The following is a 19,716-nucleotide window of genomic DNA, read 5'->3' on the forward strand; positions in this document are numbered from 1 at the left end:
TCGGAGTAGGATCGAAGTATGACGTGACGCGTGTCGGAGAGGTGTAAACAACCGCGTTCAATGTTAAGTACCATTCCCCTCTCCGACAGTCGTACCACAGTATGATCGGAGTCGGATCGGAAGGGTGTATGACAAGTGTGTCCCCGCCTTTAAGGAACAAAAAAAGGTGTGCTGTCTTAGACAGTGAATTTTTTCTACTTAGGCTATATGAGCAACTCTTAATTAACAGTCCCACAATATTTATATTTCTCATTTAATCTCATTAATCACATTAATTAGATTTTCTCTACTAACTCTCGTTCTCATCTCATTGCAAAAATATTCAACACAGTAAGGAATACGTTTGTTTCCCATCCAAACACTTCTAATAAAAATTCCAAAAGTCAAACATGCTTACCAGAGTGTCGGACTTCGCCTTGGTAGTGAGACGATGCACTCGCCACACCTTGCTGAACATGGCTCCATACGCGAGAGTGAATCCAAGCGAGAGGAACCATACGCGAGCCTGGCAGACGAGAGGGTAGACCAGTGGAGAGACAAAATGGCCGTCAAGTCCAAGCAAGAACACGGACGAGAGACAGATTATGACTCCCACAAGCATGATGGTGTTGCAAACAGGATGGGAAGATTGGATCACCCTGTGAACAGAAGACGACAAATACTTGATGAAGACATTTCAATGAGGTCTATGGTAGGGTTTCCATTTGATTTGGAAACCATAACATTTTTAGAGGTTTGTTTTACCTGTTTACAACTATAGGAGGTTTTTTTTAACGCAAATTAAAACTACAGTGGTTCACTGTGAAGGGACAAATCAAGCTCAAATGTTGGCAGCTCGCTTACTCTACTTCATTATCAGCTAATATGCACTTCAGTATTGCTGAATAAACGGTTTAGTGTCATTGGGATTTATTGTGACTTAGAATCAACATAGTGTTTTCCCAGCTCAATGGTTGTTTTAAAGCATCAGGACTCTAGCTAACAACATTGTTTTGCTTTGGATTTGTAAGCTAGTATTTCCTGATTTTGGGAGATAGCAATGAAGGTCCAGCACCTTTGCCCCTGTGTCATAATATCAGTATTAGTCTAGGCATATTAGGAAAGTTAGCAGAAAGTTTAGGTACAGTCCTAATCCTACACATCCTTTGTACAGTCCTAAATTTTGGTTTTTCGGGCAAATCTCGGTAAGTATGGGTTTTTGAGAAAATCCTACTTTGTAAAATTAAAGATGACAAAATTTACTACAAGTTTCCTATATAATGTTTGTTTCTACGACGAACCTTTTCGCCACTAGAGCACACTAAAAAAGGCCAGAAGTACAACAAATTAAAAACATTGCTAAATGCTGCCGTTTTACATTACGTTTCCATGGAAACAACCCATGTTACGATAATTTTAACCATTTATTCATGATAACAAACTGAAACACACTTAAAAATACCCCCGCCGCAGCAAACCTGCAGACTAAGCGAATTTCCATTTCCCTGATTGGATTTACACTAAAATGTCTCCTTAGAAATATCACATTTATTCCCTATTTAAATAAAAGTTTAACGAGTACTTAGGTTTGCTGCAACAGGGAGGGTAAAAAGGTGTTTTTTTGTAAAATGTAATAATTTAGTATGAAATGAATGCATTTTCCAAATTTGATCAAAATTTGTTCATAAACAAGCAAACTACAACAGTCTACTTAGTCTCCATAAGAATAAAATGGTCATTTTAAATTTACAGATTTTTGGAATTTTCTCCGTAACCATTAGGAGCATAACAACGCTTTAATATAATAAACTATTGGTTTTTTTAAGCTCTACAAAATGGTATGAAAAGAAATCGCTAAATTTTAAGTTTATAGGGTCAAAAATAGGAAAACCCAATTTTTACCCCATAAATCCCTGTTCCCATATAGTCCGATCATGCTGGTTCGCGAACTCGTTCGAATAGACAGTAGTAGTAGGTACACGTTTGTCCCAATTTTCATCATAATCGGATGATTTTTGCTCGAGTTTTCGCCCTAACGGACACATATATGAATTTGAACGGATGGTGTTTTTGGTCACTTGGTTGAAGTTTGGCATTCCATCCATTTTGTTTATTGGCCCAAGATGAGAGAAAAAACATCTTCTTCCACATCCTCATTCGCTTCTAAGGCTTCCTCAAGGGTAAGAAACTGAGGACCAAGTTTATCTTTGAATATTCTCGGCTTTCCCTACTACAGTTTTCTTCTTTATAGCAAGACAAGGAGTGGTGAGTATGTTGTCAATTAAGTTTTTCTTGGTTGATGCTTGGTTTTTTTATGGTTGAAAGGTTGATGCTCTGGCCATAACTTTTGTGTAGTAGGAACCCACCATCAATAACATACTGCACTTGACCATGGAAGTGCTTGATTTCAATGGGGACAGGGGCTTTAGGCTTTTAAAGATTTGATTTGGTTCTTTGTGCAAAATATTATTAACAAACAACGAGAAAGAGTCTGGACCCATTTCGTAGGACAAGAAGTGTTTTAGTTCTTCATCAGAATTCTTAGCGATGCTGATAGGTTGAAACAATGTGTTGTGGTTTACGGGTAAGAATTCTCTACTTTCATCGCGTTATTTACTATGGCAAGTGGCTGGACACGGTCTACTCGCCTGAATTTGATGTTACCAAAGTTAAAAGTTATCTACAACTCTTCTAATTTATTTCATCCTTTTTTCTCAATCACTATAGCAGTCAACCCTGTGGCCAGCAACATCCCTGTGCTGAGAAAATAAATGGGGGTTTTGTGGGAACGGGAAATGTTCCAGCAGTCAGTCATACATCTTGGCATAGATTTATCAAGTGTGTTTCAGTTCATTATCATGAATAAATAGTTCAAATTATCGTAACATGGGTTGTTTCCATGGAAACCCAATGTAAAACCTTTGCAAAACGGTTAGGGTTTATTATCATTTTTGGTTTTGCCCAGCATGATCGTACTATGGGAACAGGGATTTATGGAGTAAAAATTGGTTTTTCCTATTTTTTACCCTATAATCTTAAAATTTAGCGATTTCTTTTCATACCATTTTGTAGAGCTTAAAAAAACCAATAGTTTAGTATATTAAAGCGTTGTTATGCTCCTAATGGTTACGGAGAAAATTCCAAAAATCTGTAAATTTAAAATGACCATTTTATTCTTATGGAGACTAAGTAGACTGTTGTAGTTTGCTTGTTTATGAACAAATTTTGATCAAATTTGGAAAATGCATTCATTTCATACTAAATTATTACATTTTACAAAAAACACCTTTTTACCCTCCCTGTTGCAGCAAACCTCATTAAACACTCATTAAACTTTTATTTAAATAGGGAATAAATGTGATATTTTAAGGAGACATTTTAGTGTAAATCGAATCAGGGAAATAGAAATTCGCTTAGTCTGCAGGTTTGCTGCGGCGGGGGTATTTTAAGTGTGTTTCAGTTTGTTATCATGAATAAATGGTTAAAATTATCGTAACATGGGTTGTTTCCATGGAAACGTAATTTAACACGGTAGCATTTAGCAATGTTTTTAATTTGTTGTACTTCTGGCCTATTTTAGTGTGCTCTAGTGGCGAAACGGTTCGTCGTAGAAACAAACATTATATAGGAAACTTGTAGTAAATTTTGTCATCTTTAATTTTACAAAGTAGGATTTTCTCAAAAACCCATACTTAACGAGATTTTCCCGAAAAAACAAAAAAAAGTGCCCAAATTTTAAGGTTTTTCACAAAATAACCAATGTTCCGGGCAAAATATCTGTCAGCAAACCTCATATTCGTGTTCAGCGACCCAAAAAACATAAAGAAAAGTGATGATTAGGACTGTACCTAAACTTTCCGCTAACTGTCACTTATATTCCTAATATGCCTAGCCTATATTCTAGGGATAAAATATGAATCAGCTGACTATACCAAACACACCTGCGATGTCTATAGCAGATGTTGAAGATGATGAGGCATATCGCAGCAACAATTCCGATGCTAGAGATTGCCCACATACAGATAAACAGTGGTACCGATATGGTTCTGAGGACCCTCCTGACTATTGTTCTATCCTGGGGAACCTTCCCACCTGCAAAAGTAGCCATATACAACATAGGACATAGTCATAAGCGACAATCATGACAACAATAAAACCATACAATATTTGGGGTTGTGTTCAATTTCTGTGTGTACAAGTACAGTATGTCATTGATTAGAATGATCTATGTTTCTAAGTAAATGCAGCAACAGGTAAGCAAAAAGATAACTTTAATAATTTAAAATCAACAATTTGTTATCACTCTTCTCTTCTGATACATCAGGATTTGACTAATGCAAAGCTTACTGATGACCTAGCTAAGTGGAATTACCAGAAATTTATCTCGGCTGTATTTAGATTTTGCAACATAAGGTATTTGTTAGAGATGTTCAATAGCACAGTAACTGTACTGTGCAGTATAGTATAGTACAGTAGTACTGTAGTGTAAGTACTATACTGATAGTACTTTATTCTACAGTAAACAACAAATAGCTGATGTATGTTTACGGTGAGAGATATTGGTAACTGGTGATTCTGGAAATAGCGAAGACAATTTAGTTGTGTGTTCTGTTTTTCAACAAAGTCACAAGTGCTGCCAAAAGTTGTCAGAGAGAATAAATCTGCTAGTATCCTGTTCATCTTGTTTTAAGTAGAAGAATTTGAAATTGCTACAAAAATTCTCAGTTGCTCCTGAATTTTAGTAATTATGCATTCTATTAAGATTGAAGTTTATAAGTATTCAATTGTTTTTATTACTCTACAAGTCATGTTTTTGACCAAACTAACTTTAAAGCATTACTTCTTGGAACCACCCGCTATTTCCTCATAATTATCACATTATCGATTTGGCATCTACATTTTCAACAAAAAACTAGTAAAATTATTACACCTCAATCTTTCAAAGGTAATATTTAGTGTTCAGCTGGTCGGACTAAACTCACTGACCTTTCCACTTTTCTCGGTTGAACCAGGTGAGATTGTCTGCCTGAGTGTCGTAGTAGCCAAGCTTGACGTAAGTTCCGTTGATCACTTGCTCTATCTGGGTAAGAGCAATTCTGTCACCTTGGGAACTGAAGGCCACGTAACCCTGTAAAAAAATTGAATTATCATTGCTGTAAATGTGTTTTGACTCTACTATCAAAGCCTTCTGATCAGAAGATATGTGCAGGGGGGCTAGCTTTGGATGATTAAAAAAATGTTAATTGCTCTAGTCAAAAGTCAGAAGGAATTGAGAGTACAGTAGCCAAATCTATGCACGTCTCTCGTTTCCATTTATCGTTGTCGTATTCAATCAGTTGTCATCAGGAGTGATCGGCAGATGTATAGAGCGATCATTCAAGATCAGGTGCAACCGGTTGAAGTCAGGTGTGATAGGTAGACTTTGGGAGCAATCGGCAGATGCCGGGAGCCATTGTCAGATAACTTTTAAAATTCTGACATACCTATAAAGAATTCTAACCGAATAGCAGAAGACTTTTTTATCCTGAAAAGTCATAAATATTTAGCTCTAGATCAACTCTAATTCAAACTAACAATTAATTAACCTACTTGATAGCAAACATAGTTGATGGTGGACATCAATAAAATCAACTCCATAAATTAAACCTCTTTGCAATAGCCGTGAAACGATGAATCACACACACACACTACCCCAATATTAAATATGTACATTACGTTGCATAAGGAGAGCAATATTATCAATTACCCAGAAGATGTTGCTACCGATACCACTTTAAAATGCTCAAAGACATAAGAACTAACATCAGGATCAAGGTAACAAAAAAATAAAAACATCAATGATTCAAATCTTGAAATTGGGTCTTACATTACAAATTTATTGAATCTGTTATATACGATATATCAAATAAATACTCACAGATACGCCAAGGAATTGAGTTGAGTTGATGGCAGAATAAATGTCATCAGCAGTCTCTTTATCAGTGTACGTAAAGTTCTTCAGAGTTTTCCCAACTCTGCTCAATCTCTGCATTGTTTTATTAAAAGCTGAAATGTAACAACCTCATGAAACACAAAATCTAAATTAAAATAATTATTCTAAAGAGTTATAATTTTCTAAATGTTTGGTCTATTGAAGGGGTAAATTCCACTAAGCAATTAGATTACTAACCAGGTAACTTAGCCTTAAAACACCCTTAAAAAGCTCATAGAAAAATCTAATCACAGTGGCAGAATGTATGTAAATGTATGTATGTGGAGATTCAAATTTATTTGAGAATATAGAAGGTCTTGATGGTCGAGAAGAGAACTTTTTCTTCTATCAGTGATTGAATAACCACTGGAAAAAAATGCAAGATAATTTGATATGATCATATGATTATTTGATATGATTTGATTCCTGATTTCTGATCATGTAAAGTCACAAATACAAGAAATTCTGAATGTTTTCATTCAGCAATCATCTGTTATGACAATTTTACAATAGGATGACAAGCAGTATTCATGGTCAACGCACAAACTTACCTAACGCTACTGACCACACAGCGTCGTAAGCCAAGGGGGCTTCTTGATATCCCTCTGGATACCTTAGGTTGTCAATATCATATCCTCCCTTCCGCAGAACATCATTCAAGCGCACTCTGAAATCTTCCGAGGTCTGGAACAAATGTTAAATTATGAATAAAAGTAGACGTTCCTGTCCCATATTGTAGCTGTAGAAATTTTTAGAATCTAAATTTACTTAGTTATAGCTTATTCTAAACTATAGCATGTCGAACATCAAGTAAGAAAAATAAGAGCGAATAGAATAGTGGACTGTTGCACATAGCATACTCTATGAGTGGCTAATTCAGCTATGTTATTGTTTAATAAAAACCATCCACAGCTGGTCCATATAGATGAGATGTCTATTTTAGTATCTAAAAGTCAATGGTATCAATCGTCAATGGTAGCCTATAGTCCATTCACAAAATTTAGGTGGTTTAAGGGGAAGGTTTGCAGGGTTTCCACTTTTTTTAGCTTAATATACAGGGTGCGGCAAAAGTCAGTATACCGAAAAAGCAGTTAAACTGTAGCTAGCATTAAACATAACTATAAAAGTATAATTTTAATATACCTGTTAGAGAAGCTGCTCAAAGTGACCACCATCATTGTCTATACACTTGTAGCACCTTTTCAACACTGACTTACAGATTTTGTTGCATAGTTGTGGTGTGAATAAAACATCAAAATGTTTTGTTATTAATTCTTTTAAATGTTCTAAACATTGAGGTTTCTCCGAAAACACATGTTCTTTTAACAAACCCCACATACTGAAATCACACGGAGTTAGGTCTGGGGACCTAGCAGGCCACTCAATAGTTCCTCTACGTCCTATTCATTCATCGAAGTTATCATTTAAAAATGCTCGAACATTTATTCCATAGTGTGGAGGTGCTCCGTCTTGCTGGCAAATAATCGAACGACGACGCAACTGTTCAAAAGTGGGACTGTTTTCCAACTCTAAAAACACATCTAACATCCGTATAATCACGATCGAATTTCCACCAATTTTTAAAAGAAAAACTCGTTGCTCTAAAGTTAGTTTACGATTCATGATTAAAAACACCAATAATAGAAGTTAATAATACAAGCACTACACTCACCAACTTAACTTCACTGTCACTTAGTGGCATACTAACAAAACAAACATTCATCGATAAAGAATAAACAAAGACAAAATCAACCACGACTAGACGTCAGATTAGATAAGGAATAACACTGAGATAATAATAGCGCGAGAGATAAACAATGACGCTCACCGGCCTGCAGCGGTATACTGACTTTTGCCGCACCCGGTATTTACCAGCTTATCAGCTGTCAGCTTTTATTTCCAAGTTAGGATGAGATGCAGAGGATGGAATCGCTTGCCCTCAAACCGCCTAAATTTGTGAACGAAGTATACACTTTGGTGTGGTAACGTTCTGCTGGCGACCTACCATGCCGGATATGGTCCGTTGATTGTTCTGGTTCCACATGAGCGCCTCTGTGGTGATATGACCCTCGGCTGCTCGTCTCATATCCTCCTTGCTACACTCTATATGTTCTTTCTCCATCTGCACCTCGAACCAGTTGTCCTCGTACCAGCCTGTGAATTTAAATATCTCAAAATAAAATGAAGTTTTAATCCGTGGGAAAAGATCTGTATCGCTGGGCATTTGGTGGTTTCTACACATTAACTGTGGTCATCTCATTTTCGAAGCAACAGTAAAAATTATCTCTACTTTGGTCAGAGTACTGATATTTCATTATTGTTCTTTTCAACATGTCTAAATACACCATAAACCCTGTGTCCCATGCTGACCAAACGTCTCAGCATCCCTAAGAAGGGGGTGAATTGTTTTAGTGTAAGTCTCTTGTAGTTAAAAAAAAAAACTTCAACTTAATTATTCTCAAGCTAGTTTTTAGGTCAGAGAACATTTTTAGGACACATACATTGTTTGTCAGTAGTAATTTAAGCTTAGAAGCATCACTACTCAATTACTTCAAAAATTGTGTGGGTAAGCCGAGTGGTTATGGCCGCCTTCAAAAGCCGAGAGGTTATGGCCGCCTTCAAATCTGATCTAAGGTTACCAGACCAGGTTTTGGACTGTTCTCTTACAAACAATACAAGTTGAAAAATTCTACTTGCACAGATAAGACAATTAAGATACAAAAATAAACTACTCTCCAGTACTGAACTAAGAATCTTTGACGAGACTGATAGCATGTAACTATTGAATGGTCAAATAAATTCTTGATTCTTGAATAATCAACTCTTTTGATCCAGGTTTTCCATACAGGCTAAACTATGATGTTTGAGACTATGTTTGTTTTTCTAAAAGTTTGCAAATGAACAGATGACCTAGTTTTTAAGATAGGATTATTAAAAAACAATCACATTATGGGATCAAAATCTTTTTTTTAACAACTAAGCACTATTGTAAAATTAAACATATGCTCACCTATAAAGAACCAGACATAAGATTTGCCGTAGAGCTGTTGCTTGAACATCTCGCATAGAACCCGCCTGGCTGCCACAACGTAGAACAACCCCACGATAATACGAGCGTCTTGTCGTCTCAGGTTGCGGACTGCGTCAGTTGGATCACTCAGAAAACTCTGACGAGTCACAATCTCTATACCACTCTCCTTACAACGGGCTTCCAGGTCCTCCACGGTCTGAAAATATAAACATTGTTAAACTGTTTGGAATTATTTTCCTCTTGGATTGTACATAAAAATGTATTCTAAAAAGAATGTTTCTTACTGCTTGTAAGATTTATGACAGAATATGCTTAAATCCCTTGCATTGCTTGGACGCTTCACGCACATGTGGAAGGGAAAATTCAATTTAAGGTTAAAAGATCTCATTAACCTCTTAAAAATATATATAATATTTTAATGGGGTTGACTTTAAAAAAATGAGGTCTGATTAGGTGTTTCGTTTAGGCAACGTTCAGTTTATTCATATGATTTTGTTTACTTTTTTTTAATAGGGTAGCAACCCAGCAGACGCACAGGCAGCGCTTGCCTATGTCTGCTGGTTTTCTAAAAAATAAATTTGTGTAAAATAAACATTGATTATTTCATTCATTAGCCTAATTCATTAATTCATACTTAAATTATTATCCTAGCCAATTTTAATTTTCACAAATTGTTACAAAAAAGATCAGAAATTTTGACCAGTTCCCCTTAACCATTTTCGGAGTGCCACTGGCGAAGACAGTTAAAAGAAGTTAAAAGAAGACTCACCGAGATGAAGACCTCCTCGGCCTGTTGCAGTATAGCCACTCTGGACCATCCAAACTTCTCCATGAGTTTGATGCGTGTAGGGTTGTGTACAGTGGCCGACGGGTGAGTTCTGAACAGCGTCGGGAACCTGTTACGATCCGACAACGCTGGGGAACTGGCTCCATAGCATAACTGCAACAAACAATGGGTTGGTTAAGGTGTTTTGTACTTGGTGAATATTGTAAATAGGGAATGATCGATATCAAACAGAGACCTTTTGTTCATGAAAAATGTCGTGGTCAGTCAATCGTCACCCAATTAGAATAATTACACACATTACCGGGATATTGAAGTATCAGATACTTTATTTGTTCTTTAGGTGTGTGAAGGAAGAAGTGGAGATTTGGAATCAAAAAGATATAGGGATGATGTACATGTTCAAATTTCTGAACCAACTTCTGGATCCCACTCTCCACTGAACCATCGCTAATCAGAAAAAATTGGTATATAACTCTACTCCTTCAGGACTATGGTAGGTTTCTCAAGCACAGAATTAACTGTGCTTACTCTCTGCTATCTTAAGGGGTGCACACACCGGAGCGGAACAGAAGAGCGGTAGCGGTGCGATATTCGCACGGTTATTTAGTACAATGGAAGTAAATGCCACACAGGATCGGTGCGAGCGGTGCGGTTTACCACCTGTACCACGGTACCGCTGAGATACAGCATGTTCCATTTCACCACCCAGCGGTGACAGAAGAGCCTGTGCGACGAGCCTGGCATTTGGGTTTCTTGTCTTTTCTAAGTTTAGGCATCAATGTATGGTATTCACAATGCTCAAATCTCCTTTTGTTGATGTCATGTACCCACTCCTTATTTTTGCGATCGTTGTCCTCAGCTACAGCAAACAATAGCAAGATTTCTTCCCCATTATCTGATGAAAACAAATTTATAACTAACAACACACCGCACTTGTTGACTGCACAGTCATAAATGAGGACGATAAATTACTGTAGACTGCTGTCACCACTGCGGTGCGGAATCGCTCTGGTGTGAACGCCCCAGCGATACCGCCGCGGCGGTGATGGTGGATGGGGGAAATGAAAAAAACTTGCAGATACTGCCACCGCTCCGGTGTATGCAGACTTTTATGCATAAGGAATGGGCCAAAGCCTCAAAGCGCTTCATCCAGGTTTTTTTTAATTTTATTAGTCACTAATACTTACCACCACAAGATTCCACATCTTTGCGGCCTCTGCGACCGTAGTGCATGTTGTGCTGCAGCCGGCCAGTAACATGAGCTTCTGCGGTTTGTTGTACAACAAGTTGTACATGACTGAGGCCCCCAGGCCTGGGTCACACTGTAAGGAAAAACAGACTTTTCATCATCATGTCAAATGTCTTAAATCAATTACCGTAAGAAGAGCAATGGCAATTAATTGGTAAGATTTGACATTTGAGGTGTTAGGTACATTTAATTGATTAATTAGACCCTATCCTCTATACAACATTGACAGATATATATAGGGTTAAGGGATCCTTTAGTGGTCAATTATACACAAATCCTAGATTTTGACTTGAAATAGAGCATTGGATTACTGGATTGTTTTGGCAAAGGACTTCAGTTTCACAGAAAACCTGTGAGGGTAATTCTGAGCAATTACTTGGTCAACCCCAATTTTTTTATACTTCACTACGTGATCAGGATGTTCTTAGAAAACAAGAAACATATAATTTAAGCCCCGCAAGGCCATCGTACAGGTTGCAGAGCGATAAGAACTTTCAAATTTCAAGCGATAACAGTGGCTTGCGGGAGATGCGCAGAAGGCCAGTTATGACAGTACCGTTATGGCTATGGCTAGTGGTTCCTCCGATAATCCTTTTCTATGTGACGGGTGTGATAACACGTTACTTAATTTCACGGTTCTAAGTGAAGATCAGGAAAAGTTGGAATAGAATTGAGTCTACACCATTTTTTTCGGGCTATCCGTGAAGTTTACAACGGGGAACCATCACAACAGAACACTGATCCAGTTGCCGCAGACTGGGATGAGGACGTTGAACCCGGCGATTACTGACGTAATTTTTATTTTTATATAACATATATTAACTTTCCGGGGCTGAATTATGTTTTTTTAGTTTCACATACATCTCTAAGGCCAGTTGCCACAGTAACGTTATGTTTGGTTAGGTTAATTCACAACCTAACGTAATCTAACCTAACCTAACTTAACCTTGCGGGGCAGAACATCCTGATAACCATAGTAAAGTATTGAAAAAAATTGGGGTCGACCAAGTAATTGCTCAGAATTACCCCTGTGAGATATTATCGGTTTTAGCTTTTAACTTACCTAAATATTGATATTATCAAATGATTTTGATTCGGTTGAATATGATCGATGGCTTTTAAAGAACCTAGGGCCTATTATATTTTTTTATCAAATTGAGGTAAACTTATGATTTTTTTATATATTAATAGACTAAGTTAGCCTAAGTACCTACCTAAGTTATTTTTAAAACAAAAAATATATAAATTATTTTATAATTAATGTTAACAAAACAAACAATGAATTAAGTTTACCATAATATAGTAAGTAACAAATATTAGGCCTACTATAGTTTCTTCAATTTTTAGTCGTACACAGTTTAATAACTTACCAAGGATAAAATAAACCAACTAGCCTAGCCTACTTTATTGATGTTTTTGTTATTCTTTTTAACTTATTCATGGTAAAATTAAATTTAATGCGGTATTAATATCGAACCGAATCAAAACTGAAAATATTGATAACTTGTTAAATCCGGTAAGTATATCGCAGGTTCTCTGCGGAAATATACCCGGATGAAAGCCATTGCCTGTGAAGTTGAAATCCATTACTGTATGTCAATTATAATGATACTTAAATAACAAAGATTTAATTACTAATTTGGATGCATATAGAGCTGTCTTATACATTATTGAGTTAAGCTTAGGCCCATATTTTATTCTCAAAAGGGTGGTGGAGTGGAGTCACCAGACGGATATGGTTTCTCCAACAATGTCGGCCTTAGTCACTAACAAGACTACAAGATCGCGCCACTCATCTCCATTCATACTTGGCTTAAAATACCTACATTGTATGGTCGCCATTTCATAAGAAAGTATAAAGTATAACAATTACAAAAATGTTATAACTAACTTTATAATTAAGGTGATTTGGAATCTATATATTAATTTGAAACTGTTTTTCTTTGTAACAGCTATTTTGAGAGAACGGCTGGGCGTAGAAACTCGGTAGAGGTGTCTAAAGAAAGGTCCTGGTCTGTAGATGAGCCATCAAAAGAGAAACATGAAGAATTCCCTCGGGGCTCTGCCCCAGTGGCCTTTAAATTCCCATCCCATGTTATTCTTATGGAGGAAAACGAGGTTTTTGTCACAGCTAATTTGAGAACACGGCTGGGCGTAGAAACTTGGTAGGGGTGTCTAAAGAAAGGTATTAGTCTGTAGGTGAGCCCTCAAAAGAGAAACGATGTAAATTTCCTTGGGGCTCTGCCCCAGAGGCCTTTAAAGTTCACTCTGCAATTTTGTTTACATTTCAACCATATGGATAATTTTACACTACTTTTAATGAACCAGCTGTTAATATTAAAATTGTATTCAAAGGTCTACTGAAACTGTCAAAATTAAATGTTTACATTACTATTTATGATTTTAAATGGATTCTCCACTGCATGGCAAGTTTTTTATAGTTTCAACAAAATGATGAATTTATGATACGTTTGAAATGTTTTGTTCAAAAATCTATGCTTTATTGCTCTTAGAAAATTTTAAATTATGAAATAAGTGTGACTTATCCATATTGTGTGTATAGTATGCATAAGTGTGTGTAGCTTATACATATTGTAAGGTTGGCACTTCCCTTTTTTCCTACTTTCAATCACCATTTATTTTTAAATTCAAGAAAGAACACCTGAGATTCATTTATTGGTATAACAGTTTTTGATAATCGGGTTGAAAATTGTGTCATAGATGAGTACGTTGAGGATGAGAGCTGTGTTCAAGTTTTGGAATAGACTAACTACGGAGTCTATGGTTTTGGTAAAGTAGGTGAACTAATGTCAATTCAGGTATTTAAAAAAAATGTGTACACAGTTTTTGCTTTGATGTACACATGTAGCTAGGTTGAACAACGCATCTTAACCTCACTACATACAAAACATTCGGAAACACAACAGTGTCATCACATCTCATCGCATTTGCATAATTTGTTACCAATGCTGGACTAGGTTATGGATTTGGTTCCGCAAATGTTCAAGATTTGTGATAAAATTTCCTACAATTATGGTTCATTCCAATCCACGAAATACATGCACAGCTTTATGTGATCTATATGGCCAAGGCAAAACTACCCCATAAGTTAATGAATTATCAAGTAAGAACAGGATGATTACATACATGGGTCGATGTGGCAAGAGAAGGATTTAAAATTGCTGAGATCGAAGTAAGAATGTTACTGCTTTCTGGAGAATCAGATATTTTTATAAAAAAAAGATGAAGATTTACATCTTTTAAGATAAATCCGGATACAACCTGAATGATTTTCCAAAAGCAGATGGAATTAGTGGTTAGTAATAAATATTGACTCTTTCCGTAACATGATAGACTAATTATATGAACTCATTCTCCCATATAGTGAAAGTGGCTTTGGTATGAAACAAACTCATGAACAAACAATTATAAGACTCCTAAAAAACCTTTTGGGCAACCTAAAGCCGATAAAAAGAAAGGTAGGAAATATTGTGTTAAACAAATTCATTAATCACGTTTTTTAGGGAACACAATCGTCATAGGCCTACTTATTATTGCTTATCCTCCCTTCATATAACTAAGATTTTAATGACTTCACTCTATCCAACGCAGTTAGCTGAATTTACATAAAACCTCAAGATTAACCGTCGATTTCGACGGGGTTCCACTAGTACTATATTAACTTAGTTTAGCCGATTTCCTCACCTCACTATCATTCCAGTGCAGCTTGAGCTTGTATCCTGGCAGTAAATCTTTAGCCTTGTTGACATCTTCTAAAGCTAGATTTGCTGCTGGTTCACAAGCCTGAGAGATCAAATATATTTAAGCACTTCTTCTACAAATACCTATTTATAGATTCAACTTCTTAAACTACAGTTCTTGGTCTACAGAAATTCAATATCAATACATCAGCTACGAATTAGGTCCCAAAGAAAAAGTGGAAAAATCATTAGGTAGATTAACTATAGGCCTAGTTTATTGTTTGTGAGCGTTTTTGAGAACAATCAACTTACGGTAATTACAATTCGATACCAGAATTTCGGAATACAGTATATTTAAGAGAAATTAAACTAAATTTCAGTCACAAAATTATTGAAATTAAATTGTTTTGAATTTGTTGAGTTTGTGTTGTGATTGTTATGAAGAAAAGGAATCAGAATCGATAAGGATAGAGATGATCTTTCGGGTCTGATTTAGGGGAGGTATGAATGAGGCATCGATGACATCATAGTTTAGTTCAAAATTCCTCCGTAAACAGCGCTGTAGTTCTGTTTATAAAATAAAATTATAAATGCCTCAAGTTCAATTTTATAATTTTTTAACCCTCCATGTGTCCATAGTATAGGCCTTAATGTTTGCCTATTTATTGCGAATTTGCAAGGTTTTATTAAAACGGATCTGAGAAGCTTAAAAACACTGTTTATTATACTGTTTTATAGCCCTCCGAGTGTCCATAGTTTAGGCCTTAATGTCCACCTATTTTTGGCGCATTTGCAAGGTTTTATTAAAACGGATCTGAGAAGCTTAAAACAATGTTAATTCTAATGTTCTATATACCATTTTGTTTGGAAAATCATGGGCTTCAATATCATACATAAAACATATGGAATATTTGTTTCAAAAAAATTTTTTAGGTAAAAAAAAATTATTTTGGAAAAATTGAAAAAAAAAAATAAGTTTGCGCTCAATGAAATTGTATAAATTATAGGCCTATAAATATTTGAAAATAGCCACTTTGTTCTAAATTTAATGAGGATTACAAATATATAATCATATAGTGAGGTAAGTTATCAAATAAATAAGTTATGAGTGAAAAACATGTTTTGAGCGTTTGAAAGAAAATACCGAAATCGCCCAATGACTCAACACCTTTCATAAAAACACATATACCAACCAGAGTATTTCATGTTGTATGAAATTTTATTTACAGTTAGTACAAAATCAGCCTACTAGTAAATGAGAAAAATACAGCATGGTTTTACCTTGATTATGGGGCCAGAATCCTGTGCCGAACTTGAAGAATTCGAAGAACTTGAAGAAGTTTGCTGAACTTGATAAATTACAAAGTATCCAAAATATATTTACATAAAGTCACAAAAGTCAGACAAAAAACTTGCAAAGTTGTTGCTGTCAATAGTTTTCAACACTAGTAAATAAAAAATAACACTTATGAAAAGAAATATTATGTACAGAAGAATTAACACATGGGCCTAATCAGAGTCCTCTCCGCTACTTTGGTCTAGGGTCACTCTGGCCCTTTTTCTGCCACTGTTATGCCTCCAAAAGTGCTGCATTTTGTGGAAGCACTCTTTGTGAACACCCACATTACATCCGGGGCACCAATATGAAGACCTGCCTCTGCCTCTGGTTTTGGTGTGACCACAAACGATACACAATCTTAGTTTTCCTTGATGCAGTTTTTCTAGTCGGTGGTCACCGCAATCCCCCTGGGGTCCAGGAACTGGTCCAGGTAAGGCATCGCAGGTTGCTTCGCCTACGAGGGATTCTACAATAGATATGTGGAAATCTCTTCTTGATACAGGTTTGTCAGTGTTCTCTTTGTATAGAATGTAAGCATTTACGAGCGCAATATCAATAAAATTGAAGAACAGCTTCTTCCAGTACTTGGAAGTGGTGCGGTTGCAAAACATATGGTACACAGATTTATCGTTTACATCTACACCACCCATAAACTGGTTGTAATGGTGAATCAAAACCGGTTTCATGCCTCTCAGTCCCTTTTTACTTGTAACAATTTGATCTTCTGCATGGTATGCTGTTGATATCAAATACACTATTTTCCTACTCAGTTTCTGACGGTAACCAACCAATAACAGATTTCCCTTTCTAAAGTATACTGTTTCCCTTTCTCCTAAGTTGTAATTTTTAATTCCTTTTGATAAAAATTTTGACTTTTTGTTTATGGTTCCGGTGATGAATGTTTGTCGTTCAAGAAGGTTTTCGGCCAATGGAATTTGTGTATAAAAATTGTCTGTCACAAATACATGATATCCTTTGTCAAACAATGAAGATTTTTCAATCAAGTTCTTTACTACCCTCTCAGTAAATAATTCTTTATCAAGATTAGCTTCAGCAAGGTAATCAGTTCCACATAGTTCTATGTGCATAACATAATTGGTTGCACTATCGCAAAGTTCGAACTTTTTAATTCTGTATTGTTTGTGTTTCTTATTCGGCATAGGCCTATATTGAATGAATATGCATTGGTTCTTTGTTCCTACTACACTTTCGTTGATGGAGAGTTCCTGTTTTGGTACAAAGTGTTTTTTGAAACATGAATTCAGATGATCTAACAACCACCTTACTTTTATCCAATGGTCATGTCCAGGCTGACCCCTCACAACAGCGCGGGCCGATGTCAAACGCAAGAAGCTGCTTATGAGTAAAAACCTATTTATCGCCATGGTGTTTGAATAAAATGCTATATGTTCTGTTTTTCTAGTGTCCCAATATGATTTGATGTTTTTCCTAACAGTCATTCCCATATTGATTAGAATGGCAAAAAACTTTTTCATTTCCTGAATGGAAACATTGGACCATTTTTTGAACCTAGATTGTGGACTCAAATGATCTCTATTTTCATCTACTGTTTGAGCATAGGCATTTGTCTCTTTAGTAATGATATTCCAAAAGGCAGCTGTCAAAAATAGGTTCAAATAATTGATAGGGGAAGAATTTCTGGGAGGTAAATCTTTGGGTCCTGTAGCCCTAACTTGAAACTGAGGTCTGACATCTTTCGGAGGTTCGGGGGGATATACCCTAATCCAAGGTTCTATGTTTTGCTGTACCGGTATTAGCCTAGGCCTACCTGCATTAGGGTCTTGTTGTTCATTTTCTGTTTCAAGATTTTCGTCAGTATCTGACGTCTCTAAAAAGTTAAAATCGGGCACAATATACTCCTCTTCACCACTCCCTGACGAAAAGTCTAGCAAAGATAGCTCAGAATCTGAAGGATAATTCACATCAATGTCACTGCCTACTTCTTCCGGATCATCAACATCAACCAGTCCTTCAACATCACTTTCACTTATAGGCCTATCTTCTTTTAGTGCATTACGTATATCACTACTGTCCATTTTTACGTGATTTGATTTTTACTTTTACCACTAAAAACGACGATAAACGTACAAAAACACACCAAGTCACCGATGTAAATAAACAAAGTTGTTTTTTTTTTCCTCTAGTTTGCTTAGCAGGCTTCGGTTTAATAGGCAGCCTCGATGTACACTGAGTTGTGGTTGCTTCCAATTATTCATCCTGCAATTAAGGTTATTTGTTAGTTTACAAATTGTTATTGGACATGAATGTGCACAATCAATGATTTATGTTGATATTTTGTCATTGTTTTTGTTAATGTGCCTAATTATGTTTTTAAAGATAGGATGATCTAAAGGTTCAAGGGATTCTTAAGGATGGCAGAAATAGGTTATCTTCTTTGCCATTGGCCCATCAGGCATACCTAACTACCCAGAAGCAGAAGAGGGGAACAGGGCCACGGATTAAGAAACCCAAGAGTGGACAACATAAATGTGATTCTAACTGTGTTTGTGTTTCATTGTTCTTTTAAATTGCTTTTCCTATTTCCTTCAAATAATTGTTTATTTCCTTGTAAATGCGATTATTTCCAGATTTTAGGGCTTCTTGTAGGTTGTTGCCATTCTTTCTAAATGTTTCTTAAAGGAGTGTTTTTCTGAAATAATTATAATTTGGGCAGCCCCAAAGAGATGCTGCAATGAAATTATTCATCTTCTCCTTTAGCGAGTGCATTTCAAGCAAGTGGGGTAAAGCCACGGCCGCCTTTAACTACAGGCCGCGGCCTGGTAGAATTGGCAACATCGCAAGTGGTGTTGTTCAGTGACGGACGTCCCATAAGATAACATGGCAGACAGGTGACATCAGCTCATCAATTCGCACTTCATTGATTTAAATTTAAATTTATGAACATAAATTTATTAAAATATTTAAAATAAAACATACAGATTTGAAAACCGAAACAAATATGAATTAAAATCTATATCTGTACATTTTTACGCGGAGTCAATATTGTCATAGTTCAGTAACCAAGCTTTCGTAAATACACTAAATACCATTAGCATTAGCTGCTTCCAAACAAAACAGCTGTTACAACACCACTTTGCAACGTTGCCAGTTCGAAGACCCCACGTCAACCACAAATGGTGGGACCAAGTGGAAAAGGAGTCTGGGAAGTGGAAGGAAGAGGCAAGAGATGAAATTGAGGCGTTGTGTTGAGGAGGCCAAGTAACACTTGGAGTACCACAGCAATATGTTTTAAAATTGTAAAAACTTTTAAAAAATGTATTGACATATTGTATATACAAATTGTTGATACAAAAATGTGTAAAATCGACAAATGTGTACCTAAATTTAAAAAATTTTCCGGATCCCCCCTCTTTTATGGGGGGTTTTCGTATTTTACTGGGGTGTCTGGGGGCTACGAAATAGCCCCTAGACACCCCAGCACCCGGAAAAGACAAATGGACACCCATAATGGATAGTGCATATTTATGAAGAGGATACACATTTTGTGTCGCTAAAGTAAACCCCCTCACAACAACTATTCTTGTTGTTCTGAAAGTTTTCTATAACTTTGGTTTTCTGGGCGGTAGATGAACAAGCTCCTAAATATTATCCTAATCGATGTTGAGATGTTCTTCGTA

General features: G+C 36.3%; 1 protein-coding gene across 1 annotated transcript in view; it reads right to left on the reverse strand.

The window, feature by feature from the left end:
* Window positions 1-18,114, reverse strand: part of LOC128992784 (gamma-aminobutyric acid type B receptor subunit 1-like) — a 31,958-nt gene extending 13,844 nt beyond the window's left edge. Inside the window, exons 1-13 of the mRNA XM_054416524.1 lie at window positions 17,847-18,114; window positions 16,347-16,793; window positions 16,000-16,067; window positions 14,723-14,821; window positions 10,956-11,090; window positions 9,751-9,921; window positions 8,961-9,177; window positions 7,956-8,104; window positions 6,502-6,634; window positions 5,897-6,024; window positions 4,966-5,107; window positions 3,921-4,071; window positions 398-638 (exon numbers count right to left, since the gene is read on the reverse strand). Coding sequence (XP_054272499.1) covers window positions 398-638; window positions 3,921-4,071; window positions 4,966-5,107; window positions 5,897-6,024; window positions 6,502-6,634; window positions 7,956-8,104; window positions 8,961-9,177; window positions 9,751-9,921; window positions 10,956-11,090; window positions 14,723-14,821; window positions 16,000-16,067; window positions 16,347-16,793; window positions 17,847-18,114 — 2,349 coding nt within the window. The remainder of the gene's footprint in view (window positions 1-397; window positions 639-3,920; window positions 4,072-4,965; window positions 5,108-5,896; window positions 6,025-6,501; window positions 6,635-7,955; window positions 8,105-8,960; window positions 9,178-9,750; window positions 9,922-10,955; window positions 11,091-14,722; window positions 14,822-15,999; window positions 16,068-16,346; window positions 16,794-17,846) is intronic.
* Window positions 18,115-19,716: the final 1,602 nt, after the last annotated feature.

Source organism: Macrosteles quadrilineatus, unplaced genomic scaffold (assembly GCF_028750875.1).
Source record: "Macrosteles quadrilineatus isolate MER2022 unplaced genomic scaffold, UCM_ALF_1.0 Scaffold_4__1_contigs__length_99947679, whole genome shotgun sequence".
NCBI lineage: Eukaryota > Metazoa > Arthropoda > Insecta > Hemiptera > Cicadellidae > Macrosteles > Macrosteles quadrilineatus.